Raw genomic sequence first — 22,874 nt, forward strand, 5'->3', positions numbered from 1 at the left:
AAAAGAGGTAAAAAAGCAAAATCTTGGTTTCGATCGGAGGGCTAGGATCATCCAATCAAAATGAATTTTTGAGCACAACCTAATTAAGTTGTGATCAATCAAATGGACAGTTTTGATAATCCTACGGAGTGCCCATATAACACTTTTTTTTGAAAAAATAATGGTTTTATCATAATTTCGGTTAACCAATTTTTTTTTTTGAGATAACCGAAACCGAATAATGAACACCCCTACCAGCAGCCCGCTATGAGATAGCTTTCACTATGCCCTTTTTTCTGAGTAGTGTTTTCCTACAGGTCGCCCCTTCCGTGACAACTTCACTCAAGCGGCTTGCCCCTTTTGGTGACTCTAACATAGGACGCACCGAAGAGTCTGATACCAAATGTTAGGCACTTAACCAATACTAAACATGTCCTACGCCATGTTAGGCCCCGCCTAGTCTCCACAAGGCCCCAAGAAGACTGTAACATTTATCAGCCCACAATTGAGGCTTAACTGTTCCTATTATATAAGAAGCTCTACTGTATATGTGATCCCACTCTTTAAACTACAAGACGGTGGACCGGGGGAAGAAAAGGGGACAATTATATCATTTATGTATCACCCCGCATGCTAAAAACAAGTACTGAAGTTGCAACTAGAAAAGAGGCCCCATTTATACTTTTGGTCGCTCAAATTTTATTCGAATCCAACCCATTCCAATTAGGGTTTCAAGTTGGTTTTCCGGCTGCAACCCCTCCTTTCTGACAAATAATCAAACAAACGGCAAGTGGGTTTTCTTCCTATTGATTTGATGTTCGAGATCAGTAGATTAAATTGCTTGTAATTTCACTTTCTGTAAATTTTCATAATCCCCTTTTCCTTTTATTTTAAATTTCCATTTTTTTTTTCGTTGAACTTTCATCTGTTACAGATATTTTCCCCTTCCCATATGTTTTTTAAAGTTTTTAAGTTCCAATTTATATGGTCGAGATTCGTTGGCTGAATTCATTCGGTTCATTTGATACAGATTTTTCTTTGGCTATTGATAATGGCACTACCATGTTCTAATAATTGTACAAACTCATCTTGTCTTTTCTTTTTTAATTGGATTTTGATAGCTTTTTGGGAAGGATAATAACTTTTTGAAAGCTGTTTAAATAGTAAAAGACAAGATGTGTTAGTGCAATTATAAACACATGGTCATGCCAATATCAGTAGTCTTTTCTTCTTTTTTTTAAGTTTCAAAATTCCAATTTTTGTTTGTGCTTTCACTTATTCTATTTATGTAGAAATTTTGAAAGATTAAGTTCTAGTTGAAGTAACAATCAATGTTCTTAAGAAATTTCTTGTGGATGATATTTGCTTGAGTTATCTGAATTTTTTATCTGTATTTATGTCTTGGTTTTGAGTCGGAATATTGTTTGTTTCTGCATGAATTTTGTGGTGGACTCGATTTTTGTTGCTCTAATAGGACTCTAACTTTTTTTTATTGCTAAGATCTTTGATTCCCAATCGAAATGCTGTGGTTGGATGACAGAAAGACCTATTGTAAAAAGTCGTCATCCTCGTAATTGTGATTAAATTATATAATCCTCATGGAAAAGCAAGATTATATGTGATGGCTTTGTTATTTTGAGTGTTTAAATTTTGAATTAAATATCTGCTATTTGCAATAAGGGAGTTTTGTTCCTATACTTGAATTGTGAATGAATATGCTTAGCAGCATATTACGCATGTTTTAAGAGCCTGATTAAATGTTCAAGTTTGACTCAACTTGGTTGAGACCCGTGAGCTATGATTACAACTCAGTATTTTAAAAACATGGGGAAAAATCAATCATGTACATAGAAATAATCATTGAATTGTTTCAACTTGGCGAGTCTTGTGACACACTCAAGCTTTTACTTCCTCTCTATGAAATGCTCGAGCAGAAACTAGAAACAGACTCTTTCTGACTTTTTTTTTTTCGAGTTCTTATGGGTTGGAGTTGGTTGGACTCAAATTGAAGCGTTCCAATCCTTTCTTATCCTTCATTATCCATCCTTTCTTATCCTTCATTATCCTTAAAATCCATAAATCTACTCAAATATGTGATGCATCTATCTAAGATACCCCTGAGGTGCAATGGTTGGGCCTAGGCACAACATTCATTCGATGGACCTACGCTATATGGATTACATAGACAATACTTACGTTATGTTGATTTTAGATTGCTGTTAACAGCATATCAACAACAATGATAGGTCTAATAAGATATGTATTGTTCTTCTCGGTTTTCTTTTCTTTTTTCTTTTTTTGGTTCTAATTTTTTTTTTTACCTTTTAAATTCCCTTTCGCATATTATCTGAAATGGAATATCAAAAGGGGCGGAACACTAAAACATTCTATTCCAAAAGAAAGATGGAACACATATCGAAAGGAATAAACAACTGAGCCTCTGTTAGATTAGTGTCCTACAAATGGAAATTTGAAAAACAATGAAAGAAATAGAGCAATAGGCAAGATTTAGGGAGCAAAAATCTTCATGCCTGATTTTTAGGATTTTCCGGACGAGTATTGTTGGGATATGGCATTTCCATTCTATGACCAAATAGATGATGGTCAGGATCATGCTTATGTCATGTGAGTAGATCCAGTTGGTGCATCTCATGTGAACTCTAATAAAAATGCATGTCCTAGTATCATTCCCCTTCATTAGCAAAAATCTTCATGCCTGATATTTAGGACTTTCCAGCCGAGTATTGTTGGGATATGGCGTTTCTATGGTGCGGCGGATGCAGGGTAGTTGCAGAGGCAATGTTCGAGGCTTGCAAGGTCTGCATTAATTCCACTTTGGTGTCACGGCAGAAGCCAAAGCTTAAGGATTTGAGTGGTGCTTGCTATGAAATATACTTCTTTCAAACTTCTTTCGGGTCCAGAGTAAGTAGTAGTACCAAATATTCATCTTGAAATGAGGTTTGTGGTAGACCGAAAATCAAATGTTCTAAGTTCGGATATGGTTGTAGATTCTACTGTCCAAACCTAAATTAAAAGAAATCATGGAGCAGGCTGACTCATAAAATCAATCAGCATGACTTTAAATTGAGCAGGCAGTTATATGTATGTATATGGCAACAAGCAATCCAAAGTATGCTATTTAGATCATATGGTTGCAAACAGCCAAAATATGCCAATTAGATTATCATTTCGATTCTGCATGACTTAATTTGTAGTAAGCACAACAGCAACACTAGTTATGATTCTCCAATCCATAGATCAAATTGCTTTGAGAAAATAAGCTTTTCCTCTGATTTTCAATGAAAAATTTTCAGCCCAAAGGAACTACTATAAGGAATAGTTTCAAGCCCAAGGGACCGTTTTCCACTTCCGGTATAAGGAGCTTTCTTCTTTTGATTTCTCAAAATCTGGAATTGAGGCTTTTGAGTCAAAGGCACTGCTCGTTTGACAACCTCTCCATAGCCAAGAGAACTAACACCACTGAACTCTATGCTTTTTTTGGCAGGAAGTGCACAATTGTGCACCTTGCTGTCAATGGCAATAGTTTGGCTCTGTTTCAATACAAAGGCTCAATCAAAGCTCAATTCTGCTTTTGCTATAGTCTAGACCCTCCATGGTGTTTTGCTTATGTGGTAACAGAAAATAAGGAAAATTAACAAGATACTAAAGAGAAACAATCTTACGCATAGAACATTCAAGCATAGCAGAGAGCCAACTCCTGAAGTGTATTTCCTTCAAGCAAAGGACCAAACTAATTTGGCCAATTCTCCATAGGACTTCATGAAAAGGTCCAGATCTAGCAAATTAATCCAGAACTGAAGGTTCGTGTTAAAATTTCATGTGAACAACGGCCATTTCTGCATTAGGCAGTCCCGATCTAGAGGAGTTGGGGCAGAGGCTCAAGATCTGGAGCTCGATTACCTGAATCTTCACCACAGTTGAAAGAAATTGGAAAAAAACACACAATTCACTTACAGGAGCTGCATGTTGCCAACGAATTAACCATTGAAACATGTTGAAATATCCTTTGTTTTGCATATTCTTCACGAAATCATACACAATAGCTGATTTCAAGCGTGGAGAGTGGAGACACTAGGAGGGTAGAGGAACAACATCCTTGCAAACACAAGGTAGTTTGAGACGCAAAGTGAAGAGCTGGAGATCCAAGCTCGATCTCTCCTTGCTATGGTTGGATTTCAGCAAGAGTTTTCATGGAAAGGAAAAACTCCCTCCAAATTCTCCCAAAGTTCCAAAGTCAAATTCAAAAGCTCTTAATCTTAAAAATGAGAAGTTGGCTCTTATTGCCCGTTACATTTTTGCATTTCCCTAAACTACCTCTATGAACTTAAAAATGCCAAAAGGACAAAAGGAACTAGAACTTACCCAATATGAAACTAATGCAATTGGAACAAGGAAAATCTAAGCCAAAAAAGCCATGAGAAGCCGCTGTAAACACTCCAAGGGGATGCTCCTGCATCAGCGGCCAACCAGATGATGGTCAGGGTCATGTTTATGTCGTGTGGGTAGACCCGACTTCTGCATCTCATGGGAGCCCTAATAAAAATGCATGTCATAGTGCCGTTCCACTTCTTTATATATCTTAGCCCCTAAATTCGACCGTTTTACGTTCAATTGCTTTCTTTCTAACTCAATATTCAATACATGATTAATTGTGATTCTCCTGTTATTGATCTTTTACAAGTGCTTTACCATATACGTTCTGTTTTTTAAATGAAAAAAATCTCAATTGACTAGATTGAGTCCCTGACACAAGTTTCAGTCAAATTCTGAGTTTTTAAAACATGTTAGTATCTATGTTATGTACGTATGTAAGTATGAAGCTATACGAGAAGTGATAAGTTGTTGGGTATTTACTTGCCTAAGCTTAGGTAGTACTCCTTTGATGCAGGTTGGAGTCAAAGCTTGATAATCTGTATTTATTATTGTGGTTCCATGATGGATGAGAAGGTTGGGACTAGCGTGAAGAAGATGTCTCAATGTGATGTGGAAGCTTTGAAGAAGTGCTTGGAGCAAAACAATGGGGACTATCTGAAATGCCAGTCACAGATAGAAGCATTTAAATCTTCCTGTTCTGTGAAGAAACCCCCACCTGCTCAGGCCTCTCCAAAACTCTCTTAAAGTAATGGTTCATATTTTCATGTTTGAGTGGGAAATTTTCTTATTTTGGGATAGTCTGTAATTTGACAAGTCTTTGTATTCTCATTTTTGCTAGAAGGATGCTGGTTGTTTTAGTAATGCCTGTTATTCCAATAATTTTCACTTTTTTGTCAGCACCTTATAATCTTCTCGTAATTACCATGTGAACAATTAAACATTTCAATCCACAATTTTGTTATAGCATTCACCTTGTTATGCTGTGTCAGCTTCATTCATAGGAATTTGGCTGTTCATATTGAGATATCAAACAACCATAGAGCTTTTTTCTTCTTTTCTATTCCCTTCTTGACTTGTTGAGAAGCCATGTGAACCCATCACATATGTAGCCAAAAATAATTACCAAAGTCAAACTTATTGCATTTTCCTTTTTCTATTCTTATGTTATGTGCTGCAGGTCTATTTTACTTACACAGGTTCCATAGACTTTAGTTTTGTTTGTGGAGGGCACGATGTTAGTCGTTGAATTTAAGCCAACTAATGAGCATAAGAAGAATATGCATCTGCTAAGAATGATGAATAGGTTATGCATGGTGTATCATCACGTTGAGAACACTGGGGCTCAACGCCTCTTATTCTTCATCCAATTTTAATTCCACCTAGTTTTGAGAGTCAGAGACCTACTTAGTATTACAGGTACAAATACTAGAATATCCGTCCTCGAAGTGTTGAGAGGAGTGTACCTTTCGAACCTCCGAGGTGGGCTTCAGTTCCAACTTGGAGCCCTCTCTTCTTGTCGGGGTTGCTTGCTCGGGCCGGTTCCGGACATGGGTTCCTCCCGGTTTCTCCGTTTATTACGACTTTGGCTTTCCTCTATCTCCTTCTGAGCTGATATAGTCTCCTTGATGTTGATATACTTTTTGCTCAGGCCAACAGCTCAGCCAAAGTCTTGGGCGGCCTCTTGGCAAGGGAGAAGTTGAATCTGAAAGCCTTCACATCGTTCATCACTGCGGTCATTGCTACAGATTGGTCCATGTCTTGTACGTCCAGTGCCTAACAATTGAAGCGGGTTATGCACTCTCTTAGGGGATCACCCTTTTTTCTACTCTACTGCGATCAGGGTGGCCGAGGTCTTGTAGCGACGTTAGCTGTTGACGAAGTGGGCCACGAACTACCGGCTGAGCTGATTAAATGAGCTGATAGAGCCAGCTCAGAGCTTTGATTAGAAGACTCAGGCAACCTTTTTCAGTGTGGCTGCGAAGGTGCGACACATGACCGTGTTTGGGTCGTTATGCAGGAGCATCACCACCTTGAAAGTGTTAAGATTGTCAAGGGATCTGAGGTACCATCTTATTGGTCGATCTAGGGAATCTTGAATCCTTGGGGGTGTTGTGTCCTCAAAATCTCCTGGGTGAATGGCAACTCGGTTTTGAACTGTAGCTCGTCCGCCGTGCTCTTCCCCTTCATCTTGCCAATCTTCCAATTCATCTTTTGGATTTGCTTATGAAGATCAACGTTCGTTAGTTAATACTTAATAATATGAAGTGTGGCTAGGTCAGACGGGCTGAGCATGGCTTGACAGAGAATCCGATCAACTCCTCGGATTCCTTCTTGAGGGCGTCAACTCATTTCTATTTCGATCTGGGTCATCTCGCTACTCCGGTCTTGCGTCCTCCTGCTTTGTAGCTCGTTCTTCTCTCTCGGCCAGCCCCTGACCATGTCGGCCAAATTCGCTACTTGCGTGGTTAAGTTGTTGAACTGGCTCGTCATTGATCCGGGGTGCTATTGCTGAGATTCAGGTTGGACATCAGTGGGCCAAGAGTGGTTTGAGAACCGTGCCTGGAAACAGATCTCGCCTCGATATCGGAGTACGAGTTCTGGTGAGTGTTTTGAGTGCTCTTCCCTGGTGTCATGGTGCTTAGATATCTCTTCTCTTAATTCCCACAGACGACGCCAATCTGTTGATGCCGAAATCTAAACTGAGGTTATCGGACGGGCACTCTCACACTGGGCTCTGCTGCTGTGGATGACCTGTTGATGTCGATAGGGCCAAGCTTTGGCGCGTCGTGAATGTTGATCAACGACCAAGATTTTGTTAGGCATGTTTTAGAGATGAAGAACCTATGATTTGTGTTGGACATAAAAGCTATAATGTGGTTTGGTAGTGGGGAATGTGTGTAATTGTGTATTTACAAGTGCAAATATGTGAGTGGGGAATGCGTGTAATTGTGTATTTACATGTGTAAATGTGTGAGTGGGTCTTAAGTGTAAGTGTGTGGATCACTAATGTGTGGCCCACTTAAAAGGGCTGAAATGTCTATAAATAAGGGGCTTGGGTAGAGATTAGAGAGTTTTGAAAATGTAATTTTTGGAGATTTTGCAGTTTATAGGGGGGCTTGGAGGTGTTTTGAGAGAGGACGTGGAGTTTCATCCATTAGAGATTTGCAGAGTCATTGATTGATGTGCATTTCCTATTAAGATCGTATGTTCATCTTGTCAAGTGCATGACCCGGCACCTTACCCATGAGAAAATCTTGGCGAATGCAAGATCACATAGAGTATGTAATTTCCTTTTCCTATCTTGGGAATTTTATATAAGTTTCTCTCACCATATCTAATTTGATGTGCAGGTCAAACCACGACCCTCACCACAACAATACCCACCTTCAACTCCGTCGAATGGATAGCGATGTTAGGTTCGAAATCGGTGCCGAGGATCACCTGCCCAGGTCAACACTGGATGTGTTCGAAGTCGAGGCAAAAGCCGGGTTGGTGTGGTTCGAGACAGTGGATGTGGGTCCTCCAGCGATGGTGGCAGGGGCGGAGCCAGGAATTTTCTCCAAGGGGGGCAAAAAATAGTTGTTATAAATAATCAAAGAATTAATATATAGTAAAAAATTAAATTCACACAAATTTCAATTCAAATAACCTTCAATGTAAAAAAAACATTTATATTTTTTTGCCTATAGAAAGTTTGCTCAATTTTATTCGGCAATTTTTCATGTTTTGATGTATTATAGTTATGAAGATTAGATTTGCAAATTATTAAGTGAGACGAATGCTTCTAGAACATATTTATGAAGTTGTTCAAAGAGTATTAAGAAAAAGGCAATGATAAATTCACCCCCTTCTAGGATGAATTCACCCCAGATTTTTCAAAATGGAAATGGACTGTACAGGCCACACAATAGGATGACCCAAACCGCCCATTTGACGGGCGACAACGTAAATAGGTTGTGCCCCAAAAACCATTTCCATAGGATGATTCTAACCCTCCTATCTAAAGAGGGACTCACATTATAGAAGCTCATATAGATCGGCCGGTTGGGATCATCCTAAGGAAATGATTTTTGGGGCACAACGTATTTATGTTGTGGCCCGTCAAATGGAAGGTTTGGGTCATCCTTTGGTGTGGTCTGTACAGTCCATTTTGAAAAATACAGGGTGAATTCATCCTAGAATGGGATGAATTTATCACCGCCCTTAAGAAAATTGTACGTATTTCTCCATTTAACCCATATATATTCTTAGTACAATGAACTAATTTTTCTTATTAATTGTAACTAAATAGTGGGCCCCACTACATACATGGGTCCGGGTGGAGATGGTGGGCCACACACGATGAAAACATTGTATGAAATGATGGGCCCCATCCAAGCAATGCATAAGGTGGAAAAATATTTCACAATATGAAAATTTCCAAAACTGAAGCCACTAATCAATTTTAGACTCGAATCAAATTTCAAAATTTGTTGGGTATCCATTTATTTAGGATGGTACTAAGACCATATGGGCCACCGGATGATGGTTTTACAAGATCAATGGTCTTGATTTCATGTACATGTCTATCCCTCTTTAACCTTTTTTTTTTTTAATGCTGTTGAGTGTTGACTATAAAGAAGTCACTTTGGAGGGAATTTTGTAGTTACTATTACAAAATAATGGCAATTTATAAATTACAAAAAAGTTAAAGGAGATTTGTAGTTACCATCTCCTATGCGCGTTACTTTTCGTCCCACGCTTATAGCAAAAAAATAGCCAGAAGGGGGGGGGGGGGGGGGGGGGGGGTAAATCGGGGGCAGCTGCCCCCGCTTATGCTACATGTAGCTCCGCCCCTGGATCGTGGGACTGGGGAAGAAGGGTGTGGATGAGTTGGATTTGACGATGGAGGAGGATAGTTCGGTTTTGGACAAGTGGAGCATGGGGACGGAGGATTTAAAGACAAAGCTCGAGAGGTGGAGGACGAAGCTTCCGCCTATATGCAATCATGGGTTCAGGAGTTTTCGATAAGAGACGACGACGGTGACCAGGAGTGTCGTGAGTCAGGTCTGGCGGAGGAGCACGGAGGGAGGGTGGGGTTCGTTCTACAGCTTCGGTGATTCGTTCAGTTGCGAGTGTTCTATCTTCTGTGGTTCAAACCCGAGGAAGATCTCTGAGGGTATGATAAGATCTTATGTGGGTAGTCATTGATCTTTCAGCATAGCCTAGGGGATGTCCGATGGAGGGCACACCGGACTCTTATTTGCTAATGCAGGCACGAATGTGCTGTGACCGTGTGGGAATGTATATGAGGATTGAGCTACTTTGGAAAGAAATTTCTTCTTCTTTATTTTAAGGAGATTTTAAGTGTAAATACCTAATTATAAGATATTTTCAATTAGTCATCAATGATTATCATGAGACAAAAGTTTAGCTATTTAAATTTTTTCTAGGAAATCTCTAAATACAACCTATCTTTAACATACAGGGGCGGAGGTACATATAGCATGAGGTGGGGCCATGGTCGGCCTAATGACTTGCATGGTTGTACATGCATGCTTAGCTAGTTCAGTGGCCATAGCTCCCCAATGACCAATGCAGGCAAGTGTAAATTATTCCGCCCCCCCCCCCCCCCCCCCCCCCCCCGCAAGTTTAAATTCCTGGCTCCGCCCCTGTTAGCATACCCGTGAAAAAGGTATGGCTATGCTCAAACATTAGTCATGCAAAAAAGACATGCTTTTATGAATAATTCTTTATGGGGTAACAGTACAACAAGTGCATTAAAATGTAAGTTATTTAATATCTATAAATAAAATAAAATTTATATTATATTTAATCAGTATATATGCAAATATTTTTAAAAATATATACTGGAGATTGTATTGTTCGATGATCCAGACCGTTCATATGTTGGGCCTTGACTTAGATAGGAAATGCCTCAAAAATCATTTCAATTAGATGATCTTAACCCTGTGATCTATAGAGGTTTTTTAAACAATACGGTCCCTCTACATATTAGAGGATTAGAATCATCCTATGCTGATGATTTTCGAGTCCAAAAAAGAATGGTTTCGATTATAGAATAATTCAAAATACTTTAACCTATGCATATGATTTGTTTATAATAGGGAAATGTTATCAGCACTACTGCATTTTGATGAGGGCGCTCCTCACTTTATACAAAGTACGGTATGGCCCGCACCATAGGATGATCCAAACCGTTCATTAGATGGACCATAGCCTAAATAGGTTGTGCCAATTTTCCATAGGTTGATCCTAACCCTCAGATCTTTAGAGGGTTAGGATCAACCCTCTAACATTCAGATCTGAGGTTTAGGATCAACCTATGGAAATGATTTTTGGGGCACAACCTATTTAGGCCGTGGCCCATCTAATGGACGGTTTGGATCATCCTATGGTGCGGGCCACACCGTACTTTTAATAAAGTGAGGAGTGCCCTCATCAAAATACAGTAGTGCTGATAGCAGCTCCCTTATAGTATTGTAGCATGTTATTGTTAAGAGAGCATCGACTCTCTCTCTCTCTCTAGATTTCTCTCTAGATTTCCAGAATCCTCTCTCTAGAATTCTCTTCTTCTTTTTTAGACAATCCTCTTTCTAGAGATTTCTCCACTCTTTCTTTTTTCTTCTTTTAAAACATTGTTCTAGATGTTTCTTTCTAGAAATATCTAATGCTAGAAGAGTGTAGCCACTATTCTAGAATAATGGAGAAGCATCTCTAGCAAGTATAAAAAGGAGACATCCCCTTCCATTTGGGCATGTAGAGTTCAAAGCTTTTCCTTAGAGTGTGCAAAGGAGTGTGTAATGTGAGCAAAGTGATTGTGGGTGAGAAATTCTTGAGTGCATTTGAGTGTATACAAGTTGTGTACTTTTAAGCTTTTACATTGAATAAAATTTATTCGTCTACCACCCAAAGTCCAACAGTTATTTTACACATCTGTCAAATGAACAATGGGACCAAAAGCTCCAAAACCATGTGGGCTGCCTCACGATGGTCTACAAAGATCAATATACCCTAAACATTCATGCCATTCAAAAAAAAAAAACAAAAAAAAACATTAAACATACATGTCCCCATGTGGGACCCAAGACTTGATCTCGACTGTGACTATGATCAGCCTAGTCTGTTTCTTATTTCTATCAATTACATGATACACTGACCTATAACTAAGAAGGTGAAGAGACTCAACCAGTTATCCTCGAAATTCCATCAGCTGAGACAATTCAATTGTGTGGAATGGCTTTGGAAAAGTTGGAGTTCGAGCAGAGAACTTTTGAGAGATGTCTTGCATGGTTGGCCGAGTTTGTGGATTTGCATTTACACACGCGAGTGCCACTAACACTGCCAGAACAACTTCATTTCCAACTTGGTCTTCTAGATTTGGGAGCCGTGGGTCCAACACATCTTTTAGCTGTAGATTTAGGCCACCTTCAGATGATGATGACAAGGAGGAGATGATGTCTCTAGGGTGCCTTCCCATTATCACTTCAAGTGCTAAAACGCCAAAGCTATATACATCACATTTCTCGGTAACTCTCATTGTGTAAGCAAGCTCTGCGAAAACAAATTATCATGGCTGAAGTTTCTATGGAAAAAAAAGATTTGCATGAAAAATGTATTCCATCGAAAAAAAGACTTACATGGTCTAGCAAGAAAGATTTTTTCCCAAGAGAATGGAGAATTGTTTTTTATTATCATTCTGTTTCTTTCGATGTAAAAATGGGTGTAAAATAATCCCCATCCTAGACTGAAAAAATGTGTTGAAAATTTATTTTACCCAATACGTGGAAAGAAATGGAGTCGATGGAAAAAAAAATTCTACCGAAAAGTTTTGTTGGAAAGTCAACTTTTAGGGAATTTTTTTTCATATTGGTTATCCTAAATCCTAAGAGCCCTTAACCTATCGTCTCACCAAAATATGCTAGGAGATTGCCATCGGGCAAAATAGGTTAATATTTTGCCGAAAAACTCCAAATCAAAACACTAGAAATTAAGGCACTTCACATCATAATCAAACATTTTAAAAGTTGGAAAATTTACTAAATCCCCCTCCCTTGTTCAGATCTCCTAGTAAGAAATACTCAAAACTTTGGATAATTACTATTCAGTAGTCATTTGCTGAAAATAAGAAAAAATTCCACCAAATTTAAGGCGTTTTTTTTTTTTCTTTTTTTTTTGTTGTGCCAGAATTAGGCCCGGATTGTTTTGGATTTTAAGAACAGATTGTGAGCCTAAAACTGATTATTGGACTCAAATATATGTTTACTTTTAAGTCCAATAATCATTTTTAGAATCACAATAGGCTCTCAAAATCCACAACAAACAAGGCCTTAGGTTATTGTATCTCTAAGGCAGGCCAATCACATCAATGGTGCAAAATATTTTGACCTTGGGGTAAGCCCAATATTATAAAAGCCAAATAAGATGTGATTTTTTATACAATTATACTGCAAAATAAAGTGGCACAATATATGAGGAACTAACCTGGAGCAACATATCCAAAAGTGCCAGCAAGTTCTGTCCAATTTGATGAATCAAGCATTAGAAGTCTAGCAGTACCAAAATCAGAGACATGAGCCTCAAATTCTGAATCCAATAAAACATTGTTGCTGGAGATATCTCGATGAACTATCGACGGGACGCAATCATGGTGCATGTATGATAAAGAATGTGCCACAGCTTTAATAATATTCACCCTCCTCACCCAATCCAACTCCATCGCCCCTTCTTCACTGCTAAGGATATTAGCCAAATTTCCCCTTTCCATATACTCATAAACCAGAAACATACATCGGCGATGGGAACAAAACCCATAAAGCTTCACAATGTTGCGGTGACGGATTTCTGTTAATGCTTGTACCTCATTTCTGAAACTTTTCTGAACTACTTGCTCACCCTCTTCCGATTTGTGAAGCTTTTTTACAGCTAATACTTGCCCTGTTGGCAGAGATACTTTGTAAACTCTCCCATATCCGCCCTCTCCAATATAGTATTTGTCGTCAAAGTCCTCCGTCACATCGATGATATCTTCATAAGAAACACACCCATCCCAATTCCATATCGAAAATAGATCTCTATTCATTTCATTTCTCTCTCCCTTTGCATTTCTTGTTCTGCGGCGAGAAATTGAAGAAATGCCGAAAATTAGAAGTAGAAGGAACAGTGCGCTCAAAAGAGGAAGAATCAATATGATAACTTTGCGTCTCTTTTTTGGTTTGCCATTGTTTACTGGCGACAAATTGCACAGTTGCAAATCTTGTGCTTTGCCACATAAACCTTTGTTGCCAACATATGTCCCTTGTTCAAATGCTTTGCCGTTAGGAAGACTACCCTCCAAATTATTATATGATAAATCGACAGATGACAAGCTGAGCATCCCTTCAAGAGAACATGGAATGGATCCCGAAAGCTTATTGTGGGAAAAATTTAAGATTTCCAACTTGTTTAATTTTCCCAGTTGGGATGATATTTCTCCTGTAAGCAAGTTATGACTAAGATCTAGTGTGGTTTGTAGCTCTACAAGATTGCCAATTTGAAATGGAATGCTTCCATTCAAATGATTTCGGCTCAATTTCAAAGAATACAATTTCGAGCAATCTTCTAATTGTTCTGGTATCGATCCAAATAGATTGTTTGCTGATAAATCAAGGATCTCCAAATTGGACAGTTTTCCGATTTTTGATGGTATCCGACCAGAAAGTTGGTTACCATTTAAACTCATGTTAAATAAAGATTTCAAGCGCCCCAATTCCTTCGGAATCTGTCCTACCAAATAATTTGAAGAAAGGTCGAGCAGTGCTAGTTGAATCAACTGCCCAAACTCCGGTGGTATTTTACTAGTTATCAAGTTCCCAGGGAACTTTAAACTTGTCAAATTTTGACACTTGCCCCAACTTGGAGAGAGTTCACCAGACAAATGATTATTGCTCAAATCAATGCATACTAGATTTGGATAAACTCCAAAGTCTTCGGAGATATTCCCGATGAATTGGTTTCCATCGAGCCAAACTCTAGTTAAGCTCATGCAATTTCTCAAGCTTTTTGGGATGGGACCTGTTAATTGGTTGTTCTGTATTGATATGACTACAAGCGATTTACCTTGGCAAATTTGATCCGGCAAATAGCCAGACAGGTTGTTGTTTCCCAATGCGAGTATGACCAAGTTTCCTAAGTTAGAAGGAATGGAACCATTAAGAAGGTTATACGATATATCCATAACAGACATTTTTTTCAAGTTTTCTATTTCTTTAGGGATGGGGCCAGAAAGACTATTGTTATATATAAACAAGTGCATAAGGTTGGTCAAGTTTCCCAAGGTGGAAGGAATTGAACCATGAAGAAGGTTATTGTACATTTGTAGATCAACCATACTTCTCAAGTTTCCAATTTCTCTAGGGATGGGGCCAGAAAGCTTATTACCGTAGAGGTACAATGTGACAAGGTTGGTCAAGTTTCCCAATGTGGAAGGAATGGGACCATCAAGAAGGTTATTGTACAACCGCAGATCAACCATATTTTTCAAGTTTCCTATTTCTCTAGGGATGGGGCCAAAGAGCCAATTACGATCGAGGCACAATGTCAAAAGGTTGGTCAAGTTTACCAACGTGGAAGGAATGGAACCATTAAGAAGGTTATTAGACATTTGCAAATCAACCATATTTTTCAAGTCTCCTATTTCTCTAGGGATCAGGCCAGAGAGCTTATTAAAGTGGAGGTGCAATTTGGCCAGACTGGTCAAGTTCCCTATTGTGGAAGGAATAGTTCCAAAGAGTGTGTTGTTGCTAAGATCGAGTTTGGCAAGGTTTGGAAAGGAAGAGAATTTGAAACTATCGAGCGTACCTTGCAAACCTACATTTGTTAGGTTTATTTGTGTAACACTTCCTTCATGGTTGCATGCTATTCCCGTCCAACTGCATGGGCTTTTATTGGTTGCATTGTGAAGTGACCATGAGTTTAGAGGAGTTTGGTTAAGGAGACTGGCTTTCCAGATGAGGAGAGCCTCTGTTTCTACTAATCTTGCCATTGTTGAAGTGCCAGAAATCATCACAAGGTTGAAAAGTAGAGAGATCAAGAGGGAGAAAGATTTCCCCAAGGCCATAGTTATTTGTGGTGTTTGGGTTTTTCATTTCTGTGTAATGTCTATTTAAACTGAGAAAGTCTTCTCGTTCTATGCAAAGTTTTGAGGGGAATAGTTGTTTACATAAACAGATAAACTAAAGTGGTGCAAAATGAGCGTGTGGGGTATCTCTATGTTTTTTTTAACTGAACGCAGTGGAAGATGAATGTGAAGGGTTTTTTCTTTTATGTTATTTTTTTTAACAAATGGTGTGCGGAACCTAACCATCAAAGCATGAGGCAAAATGGTGGGGCCCACCCTATGCATGTTTATGAATTGCGTTGGTGGGATCCACCTATCAAAATATACCACCGAGATTCACGGATACCTTAGTCTCTTTACAAGGTACTTTCCATCCTTTCACTGCTAAGTAGGGGTGCAACTCGGGTCGGGTTGGGTCGGGTTGCCCGAACCTAACGGAGCAACCATTTGCTCAACCCGAACCCGAGTTCCAACCCGAGAGTTTCAACCCGACCCGACCCGAGGAACCCTTTTTGCCAACTCGAACCCGAGTTCAATCCGACCCAACTCGAGATTTTAAGCTTAAAAAATAAAAAAATTATTAAAAATGTCAGGTTCACTCGGGTCGGGTGCCCAAGCTCTCAACCCGAACCCGAACTCAACCCAACCTGACTTTTTTTCTGGGTTGAACCCGCCCAAGTTGCACCCCTAGTGCTAAGGACATTTTGGTCCTCTACGAGTCATAGAAATCTATCATAGGCATTTTGGTCACTAATTGATGACATCACTTGATTTGCAAAATTCCCTCAAAGGTGATGACTCTATTTGCAAATAGTCAAACTAGACGGCCTTTTTTGCAAATAAAGCAGAGGACTTCTTTTGCAAAATCCCCTTAATTAATTAATTAATGGGAAAGCTTAATCCACATTGCCATTGCATACTTCAGTCAATTTTGTTTTTACTTTTTACTTTTGACTTTTTTATTTGTTCCCATGGTTTTATGGAATCATATTTGTTCCCAAACTGTTTTTCCAAAGGCCTGAGGGTCATCGGACCTCATATGTACACTATTGTTTTTTTGGGCGCTGATATTTCCCCCCTTGGAGGCTGTATTCCCGCTTGACGACGGGCTAACTCTAAACGTTAAGCCTAACGTATATGGCACGTTTCCTGCCTTTTTACCTCTCTCTCTCTCTCTCTCCTCCCCAACAGTACCATTGGTGGGCCCTAACGGAACCTTGGGGCCAACTTTGAACAACGTAGCCTTCTGCCATACTTTTCAAAATGAACGCCACACCATAGGATGATCTAAACCGTCCATTTGATGGGGCACAACGTACATCGGTTGCGCGCATCACAAAATATTATTTTCATAGGCTGATCCTAGCCCTTCGATCTAAATAGAAACTACATATTTCGCAACCTCTATAGATTGGAGGGTTGCGCCCCAAACTATCATTTCTAGTGGTGGGCCCTAGCCTACGATTGGGCCTTAATGTTAGCCTACGACCCTCACCATAGGATGATCCAAACCATCCATTTGATGGGCCACAATGTAAATAGGTTGCGCCCCTAAATATCATTTCCATAGGATGATCGCAACCCTCCAATCTAAAAAGGTTTCCATAATATGTAGTTTCTCTTTAGATCGGAGGGTTAGGATCATCCTATGGAAATGATATTTTGGGGCGCAACCTATTTACGTTGTGGCCCATCAAATGGACGGTTTGGATCATCCTACGTTGTGGCCCACCATATGACTTAGAATTTACAAAATAAATTGGTATCTATAAGAAATGGGGACTAGATAACCACTTACAATCTCTCTCTCTCTCTCTCTCTCTCTCCATCCAGTTTTTTTCAAAATAAACTATGGCCCACACCATAGGATGATCCAAGCCGCGCCCATTTGATAGGCCACATTGTAAATAGGTTGTGTCCCAAAAAACCATTTCCATATGATGATCCTAGCCCTCGGATATAAAGAGAAACTTCTTATTATGGAAGCCTCTATAGATTGGAGGGTTGCGATCATCCTAGGCAAATGATTTTGGGGGCACAACCTATTTACGTTAAGGCCCAATAAATGGACAGCTTGGATCATCATATGGTCTGGACAGTACACTTCATTTTCAAACATGGGGTCCTGCCTACAATTGGGCCTTAATGTTAATGTACGAACCACACCATAGGATGATCCAAGCTATGGACAGCTTGGATCATCCTATGGTGTGGACCGTACACTTCATTTTGAAAAATATGGGTGGGGCACGATTGGGCCTTAATGTTACTGTACGACCAACTCCATAGGATGATCCAAACCATCCATTTGATGGGCCACAATGTAAATAGGTTGTGCCCCAAAAATCATTTCCATAGGATGATTGTAACCCTCCAATCTATAGAGGTTGCTTAATATGTAGTTTCTATTTAGATGGAGGGCTAGGATCAGCCTATGGAAATGATATTTTGGGACACAACCTATTTATGTTATAGCCCATCAAATGGACGGTTTGGCTCATCCTATGGTGTGGCGTTCATTTTGAAAAGTATGGGTGGGCCCACCAACGGTTCCTGTCGGCAGGAGAGAGGCCGGTTAAAAGGCGAAACGTGCCCATCAAGCGGGGGACTCCAGGGGGAATATCAGCGCCCTTTTTCTTTTTTAACTTTTTGAAATGGCATTATAAAAAGAAGCTATGACCAAGTCGGTCACAGATACACAGAATAACAAAAGAAAAATAAAGAAGGAGAGAGACAAATAGAAGACTACTCCTCAAGGGGGAAGGAAGTCATATATTTATAGTAATACTCTTGCCCCTCCTTCTCGGGCAAGGCGATCCGCCTTTCCGTTTGCCGACATCTTTATGTGATTGAATTGAATCATGTGGCCCTCTACCCGGTCCATAATCTCATCAATGAGCTCTGACAATCTCCATGGGTGAGGAGCGTAATACCCGGCCCCGTGCTAGAATTTTTTTCTCAAATGGGTGTCATTATCAAATTTGAGCTTATGTTTCTTGAAACCGTGTAAAGGGTGCTGTTATCAAAATTGAGCTCGGGAGTCTCTCTTGAAAATGTGTGTCTTTATCAAACTTTTTCATATTATTATATGTTTCCTAAACTTTTTCCTGAGGGTCACGTACTCTTTTTGCTGGAATGAGGTTAAATTGTATGTTATGCCCATTATATTTTGCCAGTAGGCCTGCTGATAGCCCGTCACCTCCCCCATGGGAGGTGACAGTGGCCATATAGCTATGACTAGTGGATTGTTGACTAGTTGGATGTTTTGTATCATGAAAACCTATGGTTATTTCCAAGTCGAATTCAATGTTGTTCTCATGTTTTTTCCATGATACAATGTATGTTTCCAAGTAACTGTTGCATTTTGATTTAAATGCTTCGTTCGTGATTTTATCATTGTGTACTTGATTCATCTTATACAGAATCCTTGTTATGTATTGGGCATAAGCTCATTCCATGTTATCTTATACATTTACAGATACTGAAGAGCAAGCTTAGAGGACTCACAGGACTTGGGTGTGAGAGAGGATTTGGCTTCGTTAGAGACTTTCTAGTTTAGTTAGACATTTAAATTTATTTAGTCAGTTAGAAAACTTATTTAATTTAAAGTTATAGAAATTGAGCAATGTCGGATCATGCATTTATTGAGATTGATTAAATTTTGGATTCTTCTTATGGATAATTTGTGTTTTCTGCTAATCGCTCTGAATATCTGTTAAGCAGGTTTGGTCATGATCTGGCCTTGCACGTCATGTGGTTGGTTTGTGATGCGGCATGAGGCACTGTGTACCAGGGACACCGGTTTAGGGAATTGACAGCCTTCACCTATATATGGTTTGCCTCAAAAATCATTTCCAGCGGATGATCTTAACCCACTGATCTATAGAGGTTTTATAATGTACTGTCCCTCAGATTAGAGGATTAGTATGTAGCAAAAACATACATGTCCCCATGTGGGACCCAAGACTTGATCTCGACGGTAACTAGGCCTGGTCCGTCACTTATTTCTATCAACTATATGAAACATTGACCTTTATCTACAACATAACTTAGTAGGTGAAGGGACTCAACCCATTTATACTAGAAATTCCGTCAGTTGTGATAGTTCAATGGTAACTAGGCCTACTCCGCCACTTATTTCTATCAACTATATGAAACATTGACCTTTATCTACAACGTAACTTAGTAGGTGAAGGGACTCAACCCATTTATACTAGAAATTCCGTCAGTTGTGATAGTTCAATGGTGTGGAATGGCTTTGGAAAAGAGGGCGTTCGAGCAGAGAACTTTCGAGAGATGTGTTGCATGGTTGGCCGAGTTTGTGGATTTGCATTTATGCACGCGATTGCCACTAACACTGCCAGAACAACTTCATTTCCAACTTGGTCTTCGGGATTTGGGAGCCGTGGGTCTAACACATCCTTTAGCTGTAGATTTAGGCCACCTTCAGATGAGGACAAGGACGAGATGATATCTGCTAAAGTATAAAAGAAAAATAACGCCTTTCTCCAATGAGAAATTATATGGTGGCCGCCCTTTACATATAAAGGACGGAGAGAGAAAAAATCAACCATGGTGATTTTTTATCAACTTGAAAGTCAAAAAAGAGGGTTTGACCTGGATCAAAAATCAAGGTGGAGAGTTTTTTCTCTCTTTGCCCTTGTTGTTGGACGGTCGGCCACCATATAAAACCTCTTCTCCAATAGTTTAAGCTTTTGGAGAAATTGATAAGTTTCAATGTGGTATCAGAGCCAAAGGTCTCAAGTTCAAACCTCCTAGATAGCAAAAATTCACATGCAATGGTCGGCCCAAATTGAGACAACATGTGCCACGTGTTTGCCAAGTGGGCCTCACGTGCAGGGGAGTGTTAAAGTATAAAAGATAATTAACGCCTTTCTCTAACAGCTTAAGCTTTTGGAGAAGTTGGTAGGTCAACAATATCTCCGGGGTGCCTTCCCATTATCACCTCAAGTGTTAAAACCCCAAAGCTATATCCATTGCATTTCTGTCACTCTCATTGTGTAAGCAAGCTCTGCCAAACAAAAAAAAAACAAATAACATATAATTTCCATGTTAAACAATGTTCTTAGTTATTTTTCCCGAGAAAATGGAGGATTTTTTTTATGATGTGGCTCTGTTTCTTTCTTAAAAAATTGCCATCTTCTAATTTCTTATTTCTGTCTTGCTACAAATCAAGATGAATCTTAGCCTTCATGCTAGCAGCAAACAGAGACCATGATTGTGTTCGGAGAAAGTTGAACTTCTGTGTGAAACTCATTCCTGGTCTAGAATGAACCCCACCGTTCTTATTTCTTTTCAATTTTACTGACACTCTTGGTAAATGCCTTCTACAAATAAGTTTTGCGTCTCTGATGATAGCACTGAAGTTTTACTGAGTTTTTTTAAGACAGTCCCAAGCAAAATCCTTATATCTGTGTGCCTTTTTACGAATACTGGATTATTAAAATTTTCTGCTCAGAGATGAAATTTTTGTACTTCGCATTCCAGATTTGATCTTAGACTTTGATACTACTAGCTGTTGGGCCTTGTTGTGTTAGCAAATTTCAATTACATTTAATCATCAAAGATCAAGTGTAACTCAACCTAACTATTGAACCTAGTTCTTTGATCTTATTGCCCAAGAATGATTAATCAATTCTAAGAATTGAATTGTTGAAGAGATTCCTTTTTATATCCAAAGTGCAAGCTGCATTTCCCTATGTGGCCTAAATGAACAAAACAATATATGTTGAAAGCGAGCCTATGTGGCTGCTCTCACACGTAACAGCGGGTCCACGAAATGCCTAAAAATTATTGTATGGTAAGATTGGCAACATTGATTATCAAGAAAGAATAAAACACAAACGATTTTTACTAGCATGAATTTTTTACTTTTACAACACTTCAAAACCGGTCCGGTGGATTTGCATTACAATTAAATGATTTCTTAAATATCTCTATCCCTATTGTATTTTTCTGAATTTTTTTTTTTAAATAGTTCATGAATTCTTGTCGATTTTTACATCCACACAGATAGTGGGCTGGCTAGGGAATTTTTTTTTCGGAATTTTTCCATGGAAAATAAATTTGAGTGTTTGGTATAGTCATTTTCTGTGGAAATTTTTTTCCACTGCACACCTACTTAGACCCTTAGAATCAGTGTTTGGAAATTTTATTTTGTATTTTATATATTTTTTCCTCCAGATCCAAATACGCCAATGAATCCTTTGGATCGGAACGTTAATGGACAGGATTTGGGCACAATAGCGTGATCCAAATCACGCCAATTGGATCCGTATGCAAAGGTCCGAAATTATTTCATATTGTGACCCAGCCTTGCCACAAAATCCGATGGAGCATCCTATATCCACATGATATGCATTAATGTATGAAAATAAGCTTTATATTTTTGTTGATTTATGTTGATTCATGAGGGTATCAATGACGAGGTGTCGTGCTGAATGTTATTTGCAGATGACATAGTATTAATTGATGAAACCAAAGCAAGAGTTAATGCTAAGTTAGAGTTATGGAGAACTACTTTGGAATCCACAGGTTTTAGACTGGGCAAGACTAAGACAAAGTATATGGAGTGCAACTTTAGTAATGTAAGTAGGAGGGGCGAGGATGTAGTAAATATGATTGGGCAGGAGGTACCTAAGAGAGATATCTTTTGCTATCTTGGTTCAATCCTACATAAGGAATGAGTGATTGAAGATGATGTTAACCACAGAATAAGAGCAGGTTGGTTGAAGTGGAAGCATGCTTCAGGAGTGTTGTGAAGATAAATTTTTATGAGACAGTTGTGAGGCCATCCATGTTGTATGGCTCAGAATGTTGGCATGTGCACAGGGGAGGAGCCAGGAATTTGTTCTAAGGGGAGTAGTATGAAATTTCTCCAAAATTCCCGAAATTTCGACCTAAATTCCCAAAATTTCGACCTAAATTTTGTACATTTTGGATATTTTGGATTTCGGTTCCGGTGTTGACCGAAATCCGAAATTTCAAACCTTGGGTGTAAAATAGTAGGCCTCACCCATCAAAGGATGAGTTGCAAATAGTGAGCCCCACTACATCATAATATGAGATGTAAATTATCGGCTCACCTATCAAAAGATTTATAAAATGGTGAGCCCCGACATGCTATAACAACCACATTAATTTTTTATTCCTTCACAAAATTTCAGCCAAAATTACCGCAATTTCAGCTCGAAAAAACGACATTTCGAGGGTCTTACCTAATTTCGGTTTCAACTAGGACTGAAATATATGCCGAAAGTGAAATTTCAAACCATGTTTACACCCGTGCATAGCATGGCTCAAGAATGTTATGGATTTAGCCGAGATTTTATATGTTGTGCGCGTGTGAAGTCTAATATTTTTCAAGAAATACCAGGTGATC

The 22,874-nt window shown here is 39.1% G+C and overlaps 1 protein-coding gene and 1 long non-coding RNA gene across 3 annotated transcripts; one reads left to right on the forward strand and one right to left on the reverse strand.

The window, feature by feature from the left end:
• Positions 1-352: 352 nt before the first annotated feature.
• On the forward strand, positions 353-8,137 carry LOC143859189 (uncharacterized). Of its 2 annotated transcripts, XR_013239182.1 has the most exons (3): positions 531-765; positions 4,889-5,119; positions 7,725-8,137. It is a non-coding gene; the product is annotated as an uncharacterized LOC143859189 (long non-coding RNA). The 2 variants fall into 2 exon arrangements; XR_013239183.1 differs by lacking the exon at positions 7,725-8,137 and having other exon boundaries at positions 353-765; positions 4,889-5,340.
• A 3,429-nt stretch (positions 8,138-11,566) lies between these two features.
• On the reverse strand, positions 11,567-15,397 carry LOC143858990 (uncharacterized). The gene is made up of 3 exons (XM_077369672.1): positions 14,746-15,397; positions 12,859-14,541; positions 11,567-11,928 (listed from the first exon to the last, which is right to left on the reverse strand). The coding sequence occupies exons 1-3, from the start codon at positions 15,395-15,397 to the stop codon at positions 11,567-11,569; spliced, it is 2,697 nt and encodes an 898-aa protein (XP_077225787.1).
• Positions 15,398-22,874: the final 7,477 nt, after the last annotated feature.

The sequence above is a fragment of the Tasmannia lanceolata genome, unplaced genomic scaffold, assembly GCF_043159265.1.
Source record: "Tasmannia lanceolata isolate RefF3 unplaced genomic scaffold, GAP_Taslan_0.1 ptg000029l, whole genome shotgun sequence".
Taxonomy (NCBI): domain Eukaryota; kingdom Viridiplantae; phylum Streptophyta; class Magnoliopsida; order Canellales; family Winteraceae; genus Tasmannia; species Tasmannia lanceolata.